This window comes from Agelaius phoeniceus, chromosome 19, assembly GCF_051311805.1.
Source record: "Agelaius phoeniceus isolate bAgePho1 chromosome 19, bAgePho1.hap1, whole genome shotgun sequence".
Lineage (NCBI taxonomy): Eukaryota > Metazoa > Chordata > Aves > Passeriformes > Icteridae > Agelaius > Agelaius phoeniceus.
In genome coordinates this window covers 13,425,623-13,443,953 of record NC_135283.1, presented here as the reverse complement: position 1 = coordinate 13,443,953, position 18,331 = coordinate 13,425,623, and the positions used below count along the sequence as shown (strand labels likewise).

At 59.9% G+C, this 18,331-nt stretch overlaps 3 protein-coding genes across 4 annotated transcripts; all 3 read left to right on the top strand.

Annotated features, from left to right (window-relative positions):
- The first annotated feature begins 273 nt into the window (after window positions 1–273).
- P4HB (prolyl 4-hydroxylase subunit beta) lies at window positions 274–8,386 on the top strand. Of its 2 annotated transcripts, XR_013184704.1 has the most exons (12): window positions 274–476; window positions 735–941; window positions 1,694–1,827; window positions 2,028–2,165; window positions 4,274–4,378; window positions 4,657–4,782; window positions 5,010–5,210; window positions 5,843–5,963; window positions 6,169–6,350; window positions 6,599–6,652; window positions 6,773–6,859; window positions 7,356–7,378. XR_013184704.1 is itself a non-coding variant. In XM_054645106.2 (11 exons), the coding sequence occupies exons 1-11, from the start codon at window positions 317–319 to the stop codon at window positions 7,440–7,442; spliced, it is 1,548 nt and encodes a 515-aa protein (XP_054501081.2). In that variant the 5' UTR covers window positions 276–316; the 3' UTR covers window positions 7,443–8,386. The 2 variants fall into 2 exon arrangements, 1 of the variants encoding a protein (XP_054501081.2); XM_054645106.2 differs by lacking the exon at window positions 6,599–6,652 and having other exon boundaries at window positions 276–476; window positions 7,356–8,386.
- A 2,305-nt stretch (window positions 8,387–10,691) lies between these two features.
- Window positions 10,692–12,633, top strand: PPP1R27 (protein phosphatase 1 regulatory subunit 27). Its single transcript, XM_054645108.2, has 3 exons — window positions 10,692–10,938; window positions 11,857–12,007; window positions 12,169–12,633. The coding sequence occupies exons 1-3, from the start codon at window positions 10,692–10,694 to the stop codon at window positions 12,290–12,292; spliced, it is 522 nt and encodes a 173-aa protein (XP_054501083.1). The 3' UTR covers window positions 12,293–12,633.
- Window positions 12,634–12,739: 106 nt separating this feature from the next.
- MCRIP1 (MAPK regulated corepressor interacting protein 1) lies at window positions 12,740–14,702 on the top strand. Its single transcript, XM_054645036.2, has 4 exons — window positions 12,740–12,911; window positions 12,984–13,102; window positions 13,197–13,295; window positions 13,403–14,702. The coding sequence occupies exons 1-4, from the start codon at window positions 12,904–12,906 to the stop codon at window positions 13,465–13,467; spliced, it is 291 nt and encodes a 96-aa protein (XP_054501011.1). The 5' UTR covers window positions 12,740–12,903; the 3' UTR covers window positions 13,468–14,702.
- Window positions 14,703–18,331: the final 3,629 nt, after the last annotated feature.

Here is an 18,331-nt window from a genome sequence, read left to right as displayed (position 1 = left end):
TTCCTGAGTGCCACGTTCGAGGGCAGGGGCCACGCGAGACGGTGGCGCCGACCAATGGCGAGCGGCATCGCGGGGAAAGAAGCCAATGGAGGCCTGCGGGCGGGGAGCGCGGCCGGCGGCCAACCCGAGGCGGCGGGCGAGGGGCGTGCCCGGAGCACCAGCCAATGGGCGGCGCGCAATGGCCGGGGCAGCGGCGCCGGCCAATGGCAGGCGGGCGGCGCAGCCAATAGCGCGCGGCGGCGGCCGAAGGGGCGGGTTTATAAGAGGGAGGCGGCGACGCGGCCGCGCCAGCCCGACCCTGAGGCCGCCATCAGCAATGGCGGCAGTGCGCGCTCTGCTCCCGCTGCTCTGCTTGGCCCTGCTGCTGCTGCCCGACCGCGCCGCCGCCCAGGAGGAGGAGGATGGCGTCCTGGTGCTGCGCGCCAACTCCTTCGAGCAGGCGCTGGCCGAGCACCGATACCTGCTCGTCGAGTTCTGTGAGCGCGGCGGGGCCGGGCCGGGCCGGGGGGAACGGGCGGGCGGGGACCGAGGGCGCGGCCGGGGACGGAGGGGTCGGGCCGGGGAGAGGCGCTGCGGGACGGGCTCCCCCGGGCGGGTTTGGGGCCGGGCTGGGGCGGGGGTCTGCGCGGCCCCCGGCCCACCCGTCCCCGGGGCTCTGTGAGTCCCGGCGGGCCTCGCTCCGCCCGGGAGCGGCGGCGGAGAGGCCCGGCCGCCCCTGACGTCCCCTCCCGCAGACGCGCCGTGGTGCGGGCACTGCAAAGCGCTGGCGCCCGAGTACGCGAAGGCGGCGGCGAAGCTGAAGGCGGAGGGCTCGGAAATCCGGCTGGCCAAGGTGGACGCCACGGAGGAGTCGGAGCTGGCGCAGCAGTTCGGCGTGCGCGGGTATCCCACCATCAAGTTCTTCAAGAACGGCGACAAGGCTGCGCCCAAGGAGTACACGGGTAAGGAGGGGCAGGACGCAGGTGAAGCGGGCCTGGATGCGCCGCCAGGGTGCAGAGGGCAGCAACGTGGCGCCGAGTCCCAGCACATGGCCCCGTGCTGGAGCTGTGCTGCTGTGCCCGGACAAGGTCCACTGTGACAACGACCTGGGAATGGTGCTGGGCCCATGGGGAACGGGCCAAACTTCAATGGGCTCCCTCTGGAGAGATCCCTGAGGTCAGCCAGAGTGGAAGAAGCTGCTTTTAGCGAAGTGACTTGAGCTTGGCTTTTTGTGTGGCTTAACTTGACTCAAGCCTTTCCAGAACTGGTAACACACCTGGGCCATTGGGTGAGGAGGCAAACACGGGGTGTGAGAGGGCTGCAAGGAAGGCCAAGACAGAACTCAGCTAAGCCAGGCCACAGAGTGCTGGTAACAGAGAGTGACATCCAGCATAGAGATCTTGGAAGGCAAAGGTGCTGTGATAGCATCAGTAATACTGAGGTCATGGAGAAGTGTTGCATTGCTGGCCAAAGTTTAAGGACAGGGGCAGGAGGTGAGAGAGGAATGGATTCCTGGGAGTCCCTTGTACCTTGACTTATCAATTAGGGATAAGCTTAATTACACTGTGAGTGAAAGCGGAAGAGTTGCGCAAATGAGATCTTGAGTCTTGCTGATCTCTTGACCAGCTGCTGAAAATCTTCTCTCTTAAAGCCTGAGGGTTTTGTGCTGTTGGCCTTCACTGGGGGGAAAGTGACTCCTTGTTCTCTCCTGTAGCTGGCAGGGAGGCAGACGACATCGTCAGCTGGCTGAGGAAGCGCACGGGCCCGGCTGCTGCCAGCCTGGCTGATGTGGCTGCTGCTGAGGCACTGGTGGACTCCAGTGAAGTGGTGGTGATTGGTTTCTTCAAGGTAGAGTTTGTGTTTCCCCTGGAGACGCTCTTGTGTGTGTCCAGGGCTTTCCCTGCTCCCTCCTGCTGGGGAAGGTTCTGTGCCTTATGCAATACTTGCTGCCTTGCCTTCCTTGATCTTCCAGTTCTTCGGGCTGGGCCCTGGGATGTAAATGCTTCAGGTGATGTGGCTCCTCTGAGACACCTTTCTTTGCTCCCCAGGATTCGGCATCAGAGGCAGCAAAGGAGTTCCTGCAGGCAGCAGAAGCTGTGGATGATATTCCTTTTGGGATTTCCTCCAGTGCTGATGTCTTCACCAAGTACCAGATTAGTAAGGACAGTGTCATCCTCTTCAAGAAGGTACTGGCTGGTGCCAAGCCTGAGCACCACACTGGGCTCTACTGTCTCTTTCCTTTTCTTTAGTCAGACTCCAACAAGGTCAGTCCTGGATGAAACAAAGGCCCCATGCTACTGCTGTAGCTGTTCTTGGGCCTCAGAGCCTGTGGCCCCTTTGTGGCTGGTGAGCCTCAGGGGCCCACTTGTGCAGCTGTGTCAGTCTCCCAGCCCTGTGCTGTTCTCCCAGAGCTGCTGGGCTTTGGGTGCAGGTTGTTCCTTCACTCCCTTCCCTTTCACCCAGCTCTCTGCAGTGCAGCAGTGGTCACATAGTCCTAGACAGGCCCAAGAGAGCAGTAGATGAGCTCTCTGGCTGCCATGGTGCTGTTTGCTTGTGTCTTAGCTGAGTTGCCTTTCACTGCCCACTGCTGGCCTCTGCTGTGTCCAGGAGCTGCTCTGTCTCACTGCTGTGGGTTCTGCAGTGCAGGGATTCCAGAGAAGCTCCTAAGAGGATTTGCAGTTCCAGCTGACTGGGCTGGGGCAGTGGATTATGTGCAGAGGGGTGCTGACTACCTACAGAACCACAAATGCTCTAATGGAGGCATGGAAATTCCTGTCACTGGGATGGATTTCCAAGTCTGAGCAGACAAGAAGAGGTTCTTCAGGCTTGGTGGCTCCTCACCTAGAGGTGCTGTGAGGCAGGACTGAGTGCTTTGGGTTCAGATTTACTGCACCTGTAATGTCATCAATTGTGACTTTGCCCAGTCTGACCTAACACAAGGCTTTCTTTTTCTTCACCTGAAACAATTGTTTTATTATACTGTACCTCTGACACTGTAGGTTTTTTATGGTGATAGAAGCTTGTAGACTTAAATTTGGAGTCAGAGTCCCTCAGGTCAATGTGCCTGAGGAAATATCTGGCTAATGAGCTCAAAAAGCATTAGCAGAATGGGGGGAGAAGGGAGGGAGGAGTGTTTTGTTCTTGTCTCGTTTGCTAGTTGTGTGCTATTGCATGAGTAGCTCTGTGTGCCCCGTTCTGGGCAGAGTTCTGGGCCTGGCAGCCTTTGTGTGTGCTGGGAACAGGAGTGACCATGCTGTGCCAGGCTGGGGTGGGGCAGGAGGGCTCAGCTCCATGGAAGGAGCAGCCCAGATCTGCCCAGCCACTGGGGCTCCTCTCTGTTCCTCTGCAATGGCATGGCAGTGCTATGGCAGCTCCTGGACAGATCTGCTCTGAACCAGGCAGAAAAGGAGCACCCACAGAAATCAAACACCAGGGCAGGAGACTTTCATGGCCTGTTTTAGTACTGGGCTTTGGCTCCATACCATTAGTTGGGCCTGAACTGAGAGGGTTTGGCTCATTGTTCTTCTCTTACTCTGTGAGAGTTGTCCAGACTTGCAGAGGCCCTCGCACAGCTGTGCTGATGGCACTGAGGCAATCTGCAGAACTCCTCAGCGTGTTTGCAGAGTTATTTTCTGATGCTGTTTTCCTCAGCTTTTCCACTGAGGCTGGTGTGCCTCCCCTTAACAAAAGGTTATCTGAGTCCACACTCTTCCTTCTGTCAACAGCCTTAGTGTGGCCTTGCCAGGGCACTGCTGTGCCCTTCTGCACATCCTCCCTCCAGCCTGGATGGGCCCTCTGCAGCTGTTGCTGTTTCAGGCTGCCAGAGGGTTCTGGGAATCCTGCTCAGGGATGACAGGGGTGATGGCCTTGGAGAACAGGACCTGGCACCTCCAGTGTGGTGTGCAACACGTGCTGTTGTCCCTAACACAGACTGGAATGAGTTCCCTGGGCTGAGGATGTCACTGTTTGCTGTCAGACATTCCCCAGTGTCTGCTCTGGCCGTTGGCTGCTCAGGGTCCTTCTTGGTGACTTGCATCATTAGTGCTCTCACAGTGGTGCAGAGCAAGGCTGAGATCAAACCTGGCTGTTGCTGCTGCTTGCCTTCTGGTGGGGGGTGATTTAAAGCTTTGCTTGCAAGGAAGATGGGCACCTTGATCCAGCTTTTATGTGGATTTTTGGTAACCTCGTTGAGATGGAAGTCTGCACAGAAGGAGTGCAGCTGAGATCCCTTGGGGCAGTGAGAGATTTGTGTGAGATGCACAAGTGTTCTAATGAGAAATGTCTGTTCTTGCAGTTTGATGAAGGCCAGAACAACTTTGAAGGGGATCTCACAAAAGATAATCTGCTGAACTTCATCAAGTCTAATTCATTGCCTCTGGTCATAGAGTTCACTGAGCAGGTGGGTCTTTAGATGTCCAACAAGGCTCTTCCCATTGCTGCTGCAAGAATATAGCAAAGGTCCACTTGTAGATTGCATGGTCATGTTTTATTGTGGAGCTGACTCTGGGGATATGGAGCAGTGGGAAGGACACAGGATAAAGGAGATGGGAGCTTGCTGTGCAGAGCAGTCCTGCAGTATTGGAGGCTGCTCGGGGCTGCTCAGCATAGTGGAGTTAAACTGGTCTGGATACTGATTTGCCTCTGTTCCAAAAATAAAGTTTATTTTTTACTCCTCAGACTGCTCCTAAAATATTTGGAGGAGAGATCAAGACTCATATTCTGCTTTTCCTGCCAAAAAGCGTGTCTGACTATCAAGGGAAGCTGGACAACTTCAAGAGTGCAGCTGGGGACTTCAAAGGGAAGGTGAGCTGGATTTCTTGGACCATGAGCTAGGAGACACCGACCTCTGCAGAGAAGTGTAGCACTGTCTTTATCCATGGAGCAGCTGTGGAGGAGGACTTAAAGCCAGCTCTCTCCTCTGGGACAGGGGAGGAAAAGAGCGAGTTCAGCTACACTTGGTGTGAGCATGCATGTCAAGTGTCAATAGCTACAAGTGTTCACCTCCTGCCTTTCCCTTTTTTCCTCCCAAGATCCTGTTCATCTTCATAGACAGTGACCACAGTGACAACCAGAGGATTTTGGAGTTCTTTGGCCTAAAGAAGGAAGAGTGCCCAGCTGTACGTCTGATCACCCTGGAGGAAGAAATGACCAAATACAAACCTGAATCTGATGAGCTCACGGCAGACAAGATCAAAGAGTTCTGTAACAAATTCCTGGCAGGCAAGATCAAGGTATGTGGATAAACAGCAGTGGTGGTGAATGAGGTGGCTGAGAGGGATCAGAAATGCTCCCTGGAGAAGCCCCTCCACCTTGTGCATGGAACATCCCATGGGCTTTGTGCTTAGGAAGTAAAGGCAAAGCTGCTGGGGCCTGGAGGCTGCAGGAGGGTGAGCCAGGAAGAGGGACTTGGGCACAGCCAAGCAGTTGTGCTCTCCCTGTGGGGACTGCACTGTTTTTCCAGTTGCTCTCTCTGCCAGCACTCTGTGGAAGGTGTGAGTTCTGTGACAGGGGAAAGAGGTGTCCCCTCCCATCTGCTGAGGGGCTGTGTGTGCTCAGCCTGCAGTGAGGGTGCAGCAAAGCCCAGACTCTGGGAGTGGGGCTGTCAGCAGGGCTGGGGGCTTTCCTCCTGCAGAGCTCTGTTGTCATTCTCTGCTCAACAGCACCTGCTCCTCCTGCTGGCTCAGGGTGGGAAGGAGACCCTCTGTGGGGGAAGAGGAAGTGACAGTTCATCTGGTTGCTTACAGCCTGTGACTGAGGCACCACTGGGGTGTTGAAACCTGGCTTTTCCAGGATGTGTGATTGCATGATCAGTCTGAGTAGCTATGTAGCAAACACTTTGTCTGAGTTTCACTTTTTATTCCAGCCCCACCTAATGAGTCAGGATCTTCCTGAAGACTGGGACACGCAGCCTGTCAAAGTTCTGGTTGGGAAGAACTTTGAAGAAGTTGCTTTTGATGAGAATAAGAATGTCTTTGTGGAGTTCTGTGAGTATCTTTCTACAGCTGATTCCAAGTAACTGGTGTGAAAGGATTGCCAAAACCCTGTGTGACCGGGATTAGGGGAAAAGCCTTTTGCAGTCTGGGCCCCAAAAGCAGTGCCTTGGTTGCAGAGATGTGTGAGAACTGTCTGACTGGGGAGGAGTGGTACCTCGTTAGATTGTTGGTGCAACTGTGTGTTTGTAATTAACAGATGCCCCGTGGTGTGGTCACTGCAAGCAGCTGGCCCCAATCTGGGACAAGCTGGGAGAAACCTACAGGGACCACGAGAACATTGTCATTGCCAAGATGGACTCGACGGCTAATGAAGTGGAGGCAGTGAAAATCCACAGCTTCCCCACGCTCAAGTTCTTCCCTGCAGGCTCTGGCAGAAATGTAAGCAGGCAGCTGGGCTGGCAGGGCTAGCCAGGGAGCACAGAGCACTCGCTGCTCGCTCTGCACAGGACTGGGGAGGGATCTGCATCCTGTGGGCACGGAACACAGCGAGTCTGCAGGACACCCACGACCCTTTGAGGGGTCTGGGCTGTAGGGAAAGAGTCTGGGGGGCAGTGGGAAGTGGGAATGGGGAAAAGAGGGAGCATAGAGGACAGTGTGCTCATCTGCAGGCTATTCTTTCCTCGCAGTGATCTCTGAAGTCTAGTGGCTGAGCTGTTTTCCTTCGTCTCATATGGGTGAAGGTGAATTTTTAAATTCCCTTTTGCTTGGCATGTTCACTGTTGCTCAGAAAGAGAATTCTCCTCTCCAGGGGTGTGGGTCTGTAGTGCCCATAACCAGCATCCTTGTGTTTTCCTGTGTAGGTAATTGACTATAATGGGGAGAGGACACTAGAAGGCTTCAAAAAATTCCTGGAGAGCGGAGGTCAGGATGGGGCAGCAGCTGATGATGTGAGTAACATGCATGGAGTACTCTGGGCCTTTGGGAGCAGGGAGCACGGTTCTGTGCCTGAATCCCCAGTCCTACATAAGATCCTGTGTTGTTAGATATCATGTTGCTGGTGAGCAAAGTGCCCACATCAGTGTGGCCTGTCCAGGTGGCTGTGGGCCTGCAGCGGGCTCCTCTCCTGGAGAGCACCCTGAGGGGGTCAAGTAGCACTGCTGGGGCACTCAGCACCTGGAACTGGGCTGTGTGATCAGTGCCACATGCCTGTGTGTCTGCTTGGATGCTCTCACCTGCCGGGGAGGCTACTACAGGGGTACAGGTGCCATCTTCCAGGGCTTCCTAATCCATAATGTCCTGAGTCTGAAGCTCTTGAAAAAAGTCTCTGGATGTTTTGTTAGCATGGCAGTAGAGAGCAGTGACCAGATGAGGGGTGCTGCTCAGTGCTGGGTCCTGGGTCTGCCTCATGGGCCAGAAACCAGGAGTTGTCTGTAACCTCCACAGGATCTGGAGGACCTGGAGATGGATGAAGAAACTGAACTTGAGGAAGGTGATGAGGATGAGCAGAAACTCCAAAAGGATGAATTGTAAAGAGAAGACTGATCTACATCACCCAAAAAATCAGACACTAAATTGGGCTGCTGTGATGCAGCCCAGTGAGTCAGAAACCCATTAAGATTTAAAGCAGAAGGTAAATGACTGGAAATCCAGGGATTGGCTTCTAAAGTAACACTTTACCCTCACTTGTCTGTACACTTACCTTTTCTTTCTTTTGGCTTTTGAAAAGGGAACTGTCACTAGGGAGCCAGCCCAGCCAGCTGGGCTCTTTTTTCTATTGTGATGTACTTTTTTGTACACAGCTTTTGTCTGGAGAACTCTGTTCTTCTGGGCAGCAGGAGGTTGTGAGGTGGTACCAGGAGTTCAGTAGCCTGACAATCTGGAGCCTTGCCACTAACATCTTCCAGACAGCTTTTTTTTCCTCTTTTTCTTTTAAAACTAAAGCCCCTAATTGATTTCTGCACCTGGCAGGGTCCTTAATGGTGTCAGCTGTTCTTCCCTGGAGCTGGCCTTCAGTATATGTGGGGGCAGAAGGCTGATGGCTTCCTGGGGAAAGGTGTATGTGAAGGTGCTTCTCTTCATGCCAGCCAGATGTTTCCTTTCCCTTCTCTTTTAAGACACTTGGAGATGACTATTCCAAGCTCCTGGAGGGGTGGAATACTGTGTGCACTGGCTGTGGCAGGCTCTGAGGGTGGAGGTGGCTGCTGGCTCACCAGCTGTGTTGACATCCTTTTGATCAAAGACAAGAGTTGCAATCCCTTTCATGAATTATTTTGAGTGGGTTGACCCGGCAGGTGGGTGGTGGGGGAGGGCCTGATAAACAGATCAAACAGGACATTTGCAATTACTGGGGTTTGGGAATGTGGCTGAGGGAGTGCCTCACAGGCCTGAGCTGCATCAGGCTGGTTCTTAGCATTCTGCTACAATAACATTGGTACTGAATTTGATGGCCAAATAAAGTTGAGATTTTAATACTATTATGTCTCTGTCTTTATCAGAGTGTAGGGTATTTGAACCTGCCCTGGAAGGGGAGATCAGAGTTGTAGGATGATTCTCAAGGGACTCTGCTGCAATGGGGTGCGTGTCACGTTCTCCAAGTAATTAGTAAAGGAAAAGAACATTGCAGTGCCCGTGTCCATTCTGGATTCCAGGGGCTGGTGCAGGTGTGAGCGGGCCGTGGCTTGGCTCTGAGAGTGTGCAGCCCCTGGGCCAGCTGGCTGGGCTGAGGGGACATTGCTCTGCTGCTGGGCTCTGCTAGTCAGGCTCACATGACCCCCTGAGCCACGCTGCTATTTCCAAACCTGCTGCTTGTTGCTGAAGGTATTTTGGTTAGAAAATATGCTATAAATGTCACAGGGAGGGCATGATGAGGCTAGAGGACAACTGGGGCCACACCTCTGTGTCTCAGCGGGTGGGATGTGTGCTGGAACAGTGGCACAGGGTCTTGGACAACACTTGTGTCTGTCTCCAGCTCCAGCCTTTGCTGGGCCCCAGCAGAGCCCTGATGTGGTGTTCCCAAACTTTGGGCATAGCAGCACCAGGGCTGGGGCTGAGCAGGCCCCCACTCGCCATGGGATGAGGAAGGGCTGTCGCTGACAGAGCAGCAGCCAGGTGTGTGTGACACCTGTACCTGCAGCTACAGGGAGGGGGACCTTTGAAGCTGCCTCCCTCCAGGGCTATGACTGAAGGTAGGCAGCGGCCACTGCTGCACCCCACAAACCCAGCAGTGCTGGGGGCCTGGGCTGGTTGGTGACAGCTGCTTTGTCTTTTGGAGTGGGGAGGAAGGGACTTTCACTAGTGAAGTTCCACTGAAAGGAGAGGGACTAGAATTTGACTCAAATAGGGCTGTTTTGCACAGCCAGTTGAACTGTGACCAAGCCTGAGCTCTGCAGTGCTCTCCTCTCTCTGGGCAGAGACCCACTGTGCCCGGCTTAGAGGAGGTGCCTCTCCTAGCCCAAGGCTCCCTGTGGCAGGGCAGGAGCTTAGCAGCCATCTGATGTTCATGCCTAATTGCTGTTCCAAGAAAGCAGGCTGTAAGTGTTCTGTGCCGTGTTCAGGCTCATCCACAAGCGGATGCTTGGCCAAGGGATCGATGCTTTTGCCAGCAGATAAACAAGTGCCTGACTGTGCTGCTGGGGTCAGGGCGAGGGTCTGCTGCAGCAGGAGGGCAGAGTGAAACCCCTGACTCCTAAAGCACCAGAGGGATTTCTTCTGACACGCTTGCCTGGACAATCCCCATCAGCGTGACAAAGCATGAAATGCTTAAGTGTCTGACGTGCCCAAACTTTGGTGGGAGAAAACAGTGGTTGCTTAAACCCTGGACCTGAATGACTCTTCTGTGGCAGATGGTTCTGTTTCAGGTCACGACAGTGTAGCTGGAGAGTATCAGAAGTAGGAGCTGTCTGGTGGTGGTGCTGTTCTTCTGCTGTTCTCCGAAGGCTGCTGGCAGCAGCTGCTTCCCTGTCTCTAGGACAAGGAACAGCAGGGACCAGCAGTGCAGGCCTCTGGTTCTGTGCCTGTCCTGGGATCACCAGCAGCACCTCTGTCCTCGCAAGGGCACAGGGGCCATCAGACACGCTCTGCTTCCTTGCTGGGCTGTGTGCTGTCACAGTTGGGCTGGGCAGCACAGCTCCTCCTGCTCCTTTTGAGTTGTCCCCTGCAGCTACAGGAGGGTGACAGCTCTGGATGTGATTGTGCCCACAGCCCTGGCACACCCATACTGCGCTGGCCAGCTGGGACACGAGCAGCCTTTCCCCAGAAGGGCTTGGTGTTGGGAAATTCCTTCCAGGCTCCCCTGAAGGACTACCCATGCAAGAGTAGATTTGACCCCTTGGATGGGGCACATCGACAGGTGGGTGGTAAGATGAGACACCAACTTCTGCCCAAAAGTGGGAGGCTGCAGGCCCGGGCGGCTCGATTACGAAGCATCATGGCAAATAGCATGAGCTGCATGTCCCCAAAATAGCCCGGGGCAGTCTTTATAACGTGGTGCTCCCAGAGAACCATCAGTCCTGGGCCAAAGGCCTGGAGGTGAGCTGCGAGTGCCGGTGCCACGTCCTGCGTGTTACCCAGGAGTGCGGGAGAGGAGCCCGGTGCCCCGGAGTGCGGGAGAGGAGCCCGGTGCCCCGGGAGTGCGGGAGAGGAGCCCGGCGGCTGCCGCGTCCCTGCGGCAGGGGACACGGACACGGCGGGGCCAGCACAGACCTGCAGCCAGGAGCGCCGTGAGGGCCGGAGAGGGGGCAGCAGGGCAGCGAGGGGCCGGGCTGCGTGCTGAGCGGCCCCATGCCGCTGTGCCTGAAGGCTGCTGCCGTCAGCATGAGGGACTATTGCCCCGCGGTGCCGCAGTACGGCCGCTACGGCCGGTGCACGCCGCGCTACGGCCGCTACACGCCCCGGCTCCGGGCCTCCCGCACCGTGCGCTTCCCCAACGACGTCGTCTTCCAGGACCACATCAAGCAGGGGGACCTGGAGCAGGTGGGCAGGTTCATACGAGCCAGGAAGGTGACACTGGACACCATCTACCCTTCTGGTGAGTGCTGCTGGGCGGCAGAGCTGGGCAGAGCAGCGGCACAGCCTGGCGGGGCTGCGGGACACCCGCAGCAGGACTGGAGCAAGCCGGGCCCCTCAGCAAGGAGCAGTGCCCGGCAGGGCCCCAGAGCCCCAGGGTGGCCCCAGCATCCCCCCTCACCAGCAGAGTCAGCGGAAAGGGGGAGCCTGGCCCCCAGTCCCTGTAAGGCGCCATCGAGCCCCCGCAGCGTGGTGGGACCCCAAAGGATGGCAGCAAGCACAGGCTATGGGCTCTGGGCAGCACCAGTTTGCCTTTTCCCCTGACTGGGGGATCTGCATTTGTTCCTGGCTCTGCCTGTTTCTCACAGGCACTGCTCCCTCTTGTATGTCTGACTCTGGGGGCTCGGGGAAAGCTCCGAGTTCTGTGTGCACAGCCTCACCAGAAACTGTTTATGGGATGCCTGATCTTTACAGGCTGATGTGGAGCCCAGATCTGTACTTTTCGTGCGCTTGGCTTCTGCTCTCATAAGGCCATGGAGACAGAGACTCTAATGACCCCGGGCTTCTTTCTGTCCATACTGATTCTTTGTTAGTGATTGGCTTCTGAAACTCAGGCAGAGCATGACACCAGAGACCTTCTCGTGGCTCTGTGTGAGTCCTGTCCAGGACTCAGAGCAGCTGCTCTAAGGGGCAGTTCCCCTTCCCTCCTCTGTCCTGCCCAGCTGGGGCAGTGGGTGCTGCACCCTCCCAGACAGGGTATTCATGCTGCAGAAGGGCAGCAGGAGCCCACAGCAGCTCCTCTGGCTTTCTCAGTCTGTGTTTCTTTCCCCACTGTCCTCTCCCTGAGCAGGAGAGTGCCCGCCCCCCTTTCCTGAGCTGTGAATGCAGCGTGGAGAGCGATCCCTTCCCGGGCAGGGCTAACCCCTGCCTGTCCCTGCAGGCATGGCAGCGCTGCACGAAGCCGTGCTGACGGGAAACCTGGACTGCGTCAAGCTCCTGGTGAAATACGGCGCTGACATCCACCAGCGGGACGAGAACGGCTGGACGCCCCTGCACATGGCCTGCAGCGACGGCTACGCCGACATCGCCAGGTACGGCCCTGGGGGCCTGGCGGCACCGCGCTGCTGCCCGAGCACCGGCGGCTCCTCGGGGCTGCCCCTGCGGCTGCTCGGGCCGGGCCGGTCCCGGCCGTGGAGGCGGCGGCACCGGGGCTGCCCGGGCCGGGCCGGTTGCTCAGCTCCGCGCCCTGCAGGTACCTGCTGTCCCTTGGGGCCAGCCTGGAGGCCACCACGGACGACGGGGAGAAACCCTCGGACCTCATCGACCCCGAGTACGAGGACCTGGTGCAGCTGCTGGGAGACGCCGCTCTGCGCTGAGCCGGGACCGGCAACACCGAGCGCCGCGGGCCGGCCCGGGGGCTGCGCCTGCCCGGGAACCGGGGCTGCGCCTGCCCGGGAACCGGGGCTGCGCCCGGGCTGGGCCCGGGCGGCCAACGGGCAGCAGCACCCGGTACTGCGAATCGCGAACCACTTTGTACTTTTCCAATAAAGCATCTCGGTTACCACCTCCGGTACCATCTCCGGTACCGCCTCCGGTACCATGTGCGGTACCATCTCCGGTACCGCCTCCGGTACCATGTGCGGTACCATCTCCGCTGCCATCTCCGGTACCATCTCCGGTACCATGTCCAGCACCGCCTCCAGTGCCATCTCCGGTTCCGCCGGGGCGGGGGCGGGGCCAGCGCGGTGCGCAGGGCCGGCACGGGGGGTGTGTCCGCCGCCGAGAGGGGGCGGGGCCGCGCCTGCGCGGTGCGGCGCTTCCGTCTGTGCGGCTGGCGCAGGCGGGAGGGCCCAGGTGAGGGGCGCGCGTTGCCCGGCGACGGGCGGGGGGCGCCGCGCGGCCTAGCCCGGCCGAGCCCTCCCTTCCTCCCGCAGCCCCGCCGAGCCCCTTCCGGCCCCGCCGAGCCCCGCCGAGCGCCGCTGCCGACATGGCCAGGTGAGCCCCGCCCGGCCCCGGGCCCAGCGCGGCCCCGGGCCCGGCTCAGTTCCCCCCGCGCTCCGCTTGCAGCTCCCCCGTCTCCCGGGTGGTGTACAACGGAAAGCGGAGCGGCGGCCCGCGCTCCCCCGGCGCCGGCAGCGAGATCTTCACGCCGGCCCACGAGGAGAACGTGCGCTTCATCTACGAGGGTGAGCGGGGCGGCGGCCGCGGGGTGGGGGCGCGGGCGGCTCGGGGCGGCCGAGGCGAGCGGCCCCGGCCTTGGCCCTGGCCCTGTCCCCGCAGCCTGGCAGTGCGTGGAGCGCGACCTGCGCAGCCAGATGGGCTCCGAACGCGGCCTGGTCGAGGAATACGTGGAGAAGATGCCGAACCCCAGCCTGAAAGGTGCGGGGGACGGGGGCACCGCGCCGGCCGGGCCGGCCCGGGATTGCGCGCGCCGGGCGGGGGCTGCCCTGTCTCTGCCCCCAGAGTCTCTCCTGTCTCCCTTGCAGCGTTTAAACCCGTCGACCTGGGTGATCTGAAGAGGAGGAACACACAGGATGCAAAGAAGTCCTAAAGCGGATCCTCGCTGCGGGTCGGCTGCTCTCCTGAGGTCCTCAAGCAGATTTAATTTGAGATTTTGTGTTGATTTCCTCCTCTGGTCTGTCCTTCTAAAAGCCCGCGGGAGAGCCAGTCAGCTCTGGGGCTGGCTCTGAAGCTGCCTGAGGTCGAGGATGCTCAGGGCCTCACCGAGACTGCCCAGAGCCTGTTGCAAAGGATTCCAGCCCCCCGCTCATAGCTTTCTCTGGCCTCAAACCGCCCTTCCCCACTTCATGCTGAGCAACCCGATCCCCTGTTCCCCTCCTGTCGCTGCCCTCTGTGCCAGGCTGGGCAGGCCGAGGCAGATGCGCTGTTGGATCGGGCAGCACGGGGTCTTGCTTTCCCCTGTGCGCCTCAGCTCCACCTCTGCTGGGGCTGGCCGAGGGCAGGTGGCACAGCCGAGTCTGTTCCTGTGCCTCCCGGCATTGGGACAGCCCCTGTCCAGCCCCGCTGTGCAGCTGAGGGCTGGGAGGCCATAGCCAGGCTCCTCCCAGTTCCTGTGTGGCAGCAAGTTGCTGCCTGGGCTGCTTGCTGCCAGAGCACGTGGGCCACATCTGAGGCCACATTTTCTACCTGCTTAGATCAGTCATGGTCCCTGTGGTGCTGGAGGGGAAGGTGTTTCTCTCCCTGCAGATGGAGAGGTGGAGTGTCAGCACCAGCCCCAGGCTTCTGAGAGGTGCTCAGAGGGACCTGGGCCACCTGCAGCCCCACAGGAGACAGTGGCCGTGGGGGCAGCCACGGGGCTGCACGGAGCAAGGCTCAGGAGCTCCTTGCCCTGGCAACGCTGCAGTTTTGTACTAACACCATTTTCCAGATACGCAGCCCTCGGAAGAGACCTGGCCCCTCAGCTCGCCCTGGGTGCCGCAGTGGTGGAACCACACCAGGGGTTCTTCCTTTAGCCACTTGCTCCTGGCACTGCGTGGATGGTTCCTGTGTCTCTGCCTGAGCCAGAGAGAGTGGCTGTGTCAGCTTTGCCCACCCGAGCTGCTGGGCTGCCCCGTGGGAGGGCTGGCAGCCCCCTGCCCGCCTGTGCTCCAAGCTGGCGGGGATGGGGCTGCCAGGCCTGTGCAGCACCAGTGGCTGTGGGGAGGGCTGCAGGGACGTGGGGCTGCCAATACCTTTCCTTTGTTGAGTCCTTGAGTTGTACTGTACCCTTTCCTTTCTGTGGTATGTCACTTGAGGAGTGTTGTAAATAAACGCTGGTGTCCTTTTGGGGCTGCCTTGGTGTGGTGCTGCAGCCTGGCCCAGCTCTGGGGCGTGGACGAGGGGCAAGAGCAGGAGCTGTTTGTTTTTGCACTTTCTGGGCTGTTGCTTTCCCTGCAGGCAGGTGCAGCCTGTCGGTGGCACAGTGCCCTTGGGCTCGGGCAGCCAGCATCCCCGGAGCTGTGGCTGCACCCAGGATTTAAATGTTGAGACTATTAATACCCTCATATCCTCTTCCCTGTCCTGCTTTAATGGCATTTAAGCTATACTTAGCATTGCTAGAATTTCTGCTTGAGTGCATCTTGACACTTGCCAAGACCCTGTTTACCTCCCATCACCAAAACATTCCTGCTGCTTGGTTCTGGCACAGCAAGATGGGAACTCAGCCCCTATTGCCTCCTGAGCCACCCCAGGCCCTGCATCCCTGCAGCTGCAGGCAGTGGGGGACAGGAGTGATGGTGTCACTGTCCTTTCTCTTTCACTCTTCTGTTGGGATGGGCCCTGTGGTGTGTTCAGGGAGCCTGACAGGCCAGTGGGGTGCCCTGGCTTGAAGCCCTTAGCATGTCCAGGGCTGTGTCCTGTGTCCAGGCAGCCCTGTTCAGCTGCCATGGAGCCCAGCACTGCCCCCCATCTGGGCACCCATCTGGGGCCATCTCAGGTCTGCCGGACCCCCACACGCCCTGGGCATGAGGGCCCTGCTGCAGCACCCCCACTTCTGCCTTGTTTTCCTCTGCTCGGGCACAGTAAAGCCAGAGGCAAAGCAGCTGCTCAAGCTCTAATGAAATGTACAAAACCCATTCTATACGCAGGTGATTTTTATAAAGACTGATGCCAAATTGCAGGGCAAGGATGGTGAGGTGGTAGGGGGAGGTGGTGGGTGTTAAGGGTGTGAAGAGTGAGGCCACAGGCCAGAGAAATCAGGCTGTTTACCTATAAAAATCGACCTCATCAGGTTTATTTCCCTGTGCCTTGGACACAGTGCTCTTCATTAGATTAAAGGGTGGGAGGAGGAGAGGAACCTGTTTGTCATCAAATTAGGTGGTGGGGAAGAGGCCTGGCAGCAGGCAGAATCGACTTAGGAGACCAATTTGCGGTGCTCAATTCCCTTGATAAAGTGGGAATTTTCCTGCGAGGCGCCGCGCCTAGGGGTGCTTGGCTGTGCTGGGCTGGGGGCACTGCCGGCCATGCCGGGCTGGGCTGGGCTGGGCTGGGCTGGGCTGGGCTGGGCTGGGGGCACTGCCCACCGTGCCAGGCTGGGCTGGGCTGGGCTGGGCTGGGCTGGGCTGGGGGCACTGCCCACCGTGCCGGGCTGGGCTGGGCTGGGCTGGGCTGGGCTGGGGGCACTGCCCGCCGTGCCAGGCTGGGCTGGGCTGGGCTGGGCTGGGCTGGGCTGTGCTGGGCTGGGCTGGGCTGGGCTGGGCTGGGCTGGGCTGGGCTGGGCTGGGGGCACTGCCCGCCGTGCCAGGCTGGGCTGGGCTGTGCCGGGCTGGGGGTCACTGCCCAGCGTGGGTGGCTGGGCTGGGCTGGGGGGCACTGCCCACGGTGCCAGGCCGGGCTGGGCTGGGCTGGGCTGGGGGCACTGCCCACCGTGCCAGGCTGGGCTGGGCTGGGCTGGGCTGGGGGACTGCCCGCCGTGCCGGGCTGGGCTGGGCTGGGCTGGGCTGGGCTGGGCTGGGGGCACTGCCCACCGTGCCGGGCTGGGCTGGGGTGGGGGACACAGCCCCAATCACCAGTCTGGGGGTGAGGAAATGCCTCAGCCCCATTCCATGCCTTGGGACGAACTCACAGCCAGGGACTGGCACCATGGCTGCGCTGTGGTGTCTGCAGAGTCTCTGCTTAGGGCAGAGAGGTTCCAGCATGAGCTGCCTGGAAAGGCAGGGGGTGCTTGGGTGTTCCATTCCTGGAAACACAGTGCCAGGCTGGACGGGGCTCTGAGCAGCCTGGTCTGCTGCAGGTGTCCCTGCTTACTGCAGGGGCTGGGCCAGAGGACATTTAAAGGTCCTTTCCTACCCAAACCATCCTGCAAGTCTGGCCAGGCTGCTGTCAGCACCTTCATCCCTCTGGATACCAGGAACGAGCGGCTCCCATAGGGCAGCTGAGGGCAGCGCCTGCCTCTGTGTGTGTACACATGAGTGTGTGTGTGTGTGCACACGTGTGTGTGTGTACACGTGCGTCTGTGTGCGTGTGTGGTGTACACGTGTGCTGTACGTGTGCACACACCTGCACAGGGCTCAGCACCAGGGGACACAGGACATTTCCACAGCACACCCATGGGCTGGGGCTGGCTTGAGGTCCCTGAAGGGTCCCCATCATTGTGTGGCACAGATCGGGCCACCCTTGCTGGGCACGGTCTGGGGGCCAGCCTGGCCCCAGCGGAGTTGGGGGGTCCACAGTGGGTGTTGCCACAGCAACGCTGGAGCAACAGGCACAGGGCACAGCTCCGTGCCATGACCATATTTACCTTCCCAGAAACTGCTTGGTGCTCCAGCAATTTGCCTCAATTAGGCTCGTTACCGCGTCAGGAAGGCCGCAGTGACGGCAGCGGCTGTAGGGCCGCTGGCTCCGCGGGGGCTGCCGGGGCCGCTCTGGCACCATGGCTGTGAGTGGGGTAATGCCTGTTCCTCCCTCAATTCCTGTCCCCGTCCCTGCACTTGGGGCCGGGGCAGACCCCCAGCACTGCGCTCCCCTTCCCTCGCCCGTTCCGCCGGAGCCCCACGGTGCTGCTGCCCCTGCCCAGAGCCTCTGTGCCCCGCAGCCCAGAGCCTCTGTGCCCCGTCTCTGCTGCTCCCATCCATCCCCGCTGCCAGCGCTGCTCTGCCTCTCGGGCGCCGGCTCCTGCTCGGCCAGGGCAGACAGCAAGTTGTGAGTAAACAGAGGAAAATTACTGTGCGCTGGGCTGGGCTCTGCTGCCGGAGCCAAGCTCTGCGTGGCCCGGGCCATCCCTTCTATGGCCGTGCCACGCCAGCCCCGCCGGTGCCTCGCTGTGGCCGGGGACACCACAGGCAGCGCGGCTCCCGACGGCTCCCGAGGGTGCCAGGGCAGCCGTGGGCGTCGGGGGACCCGCGGGGGTCGGGGCCGCGGCCGTGCGGGCGGTGCTGCGGCTGGGTGCGATTTACCGAGGGCAGCAGCGCCTGCCCGGCGCTCACTGGTGGCACTGCCGGGGCGCAGCTGCCGCTCTCAGCCCCTGCTCAGCGCGGCCCCTGTGCCTGTGCCGGGCTGGGTGCGGGCCTTGGGCAGCCGGGGCCGTCACCCGCTCGGGCCCAGCCGCGTGGTGGTGACGGGCAGTGCCCACGGTCCGCGGGCAGGGGGTCACGGCAGGGCGGCTCTCCGTCCCGCCGCCACCCCTCGGGCAGGGTGAACCCGGCCGGGGAGCAGCACCGGCCTAATCCCCACACACCAGGCGATTGTGGTGCCCAAAGCTGCGGCATCCGGGCTTAGCGCTCATGTGCGCAGCACAAGCCTCTTAGGGCACGGCCGTGAGCCCGCCGCAGCCAGCCCAGGGGCGGCACAGGGGTCCCGCAGCCCCGCACCCCGCTGCGCTCACCGAGCCAGCGCTGCCGCCGGCTGATGCCCGGCCACGGCCTGGGCCAGCGACCGGGAGAGCGGGGGTGCCGCGGGCAGAGCCAAATGATTTAATT

Excerpts from the sequence above, each read along its gene's own strand:
- P4HB (XM_054645106.2), top strand. The coding sequence starts at position 317 with ATGGCGGCAGTGCGCGCTCTGCTCCCGCTGCTCTGCTTGGCCCTGCTG. Across the intron at positions 6,351-6,772 it reads CTGCAGGCTCTGGCAGAAAT|GTAATTGACTATAATGGGGA; the intron begins GTAAGCAGGCAG and ends TTTCCTGTGTAG. Across the intron at positions 6,860-7,355 it reads ATGGGGCAGCAGCTGATGAT|GATCTGGAGGACCTGGAGAT; the intron begins GTGAGTAACATG and ends TAACCTCCACAG.
- MCRIP1 (XM_054645036.2), top strand. Across the intron at positions 13,103-13,196 it reads CGTGCGCTTCATCTACGAGG|CCTGGCAGTGCGTGGAGCGC; the intron begins GTGAGCGGGGCG and ends CTGTCCCCGCAG. Across the intron at positions 13,296-13,402 it reads GCCGAACCCCAGCCTGAAAG|CGTTTAAACCCGTCGACCTG; the intron begins GTGCGGGGGACG and ends TCTCCCTTGCAG.
- PPP1R27 (XM_054645108.2), top strand. The coding sequence starts at position 10,692 with ATGCCGCTGTGCCTGAAGGCTGCTGCCGTCAGCATGAGGGACTATTGC. Across the intron at positions 10,939-11,856 it reads GGACACCATCTACCCTTCTG|GCATGGCAGCGCTGCACGAA; the intron begins GTGAGTGCTGCT and ends CTGTCCCTGCAG. Across the intron at positions 12,008-12,168 it reads GGCTACGCCGACATCGCCAG|GTACCTGCTGTCCCTTGGGG; the intron begins GTACGGCCCTGG and ends CGCGCCCTGCAG.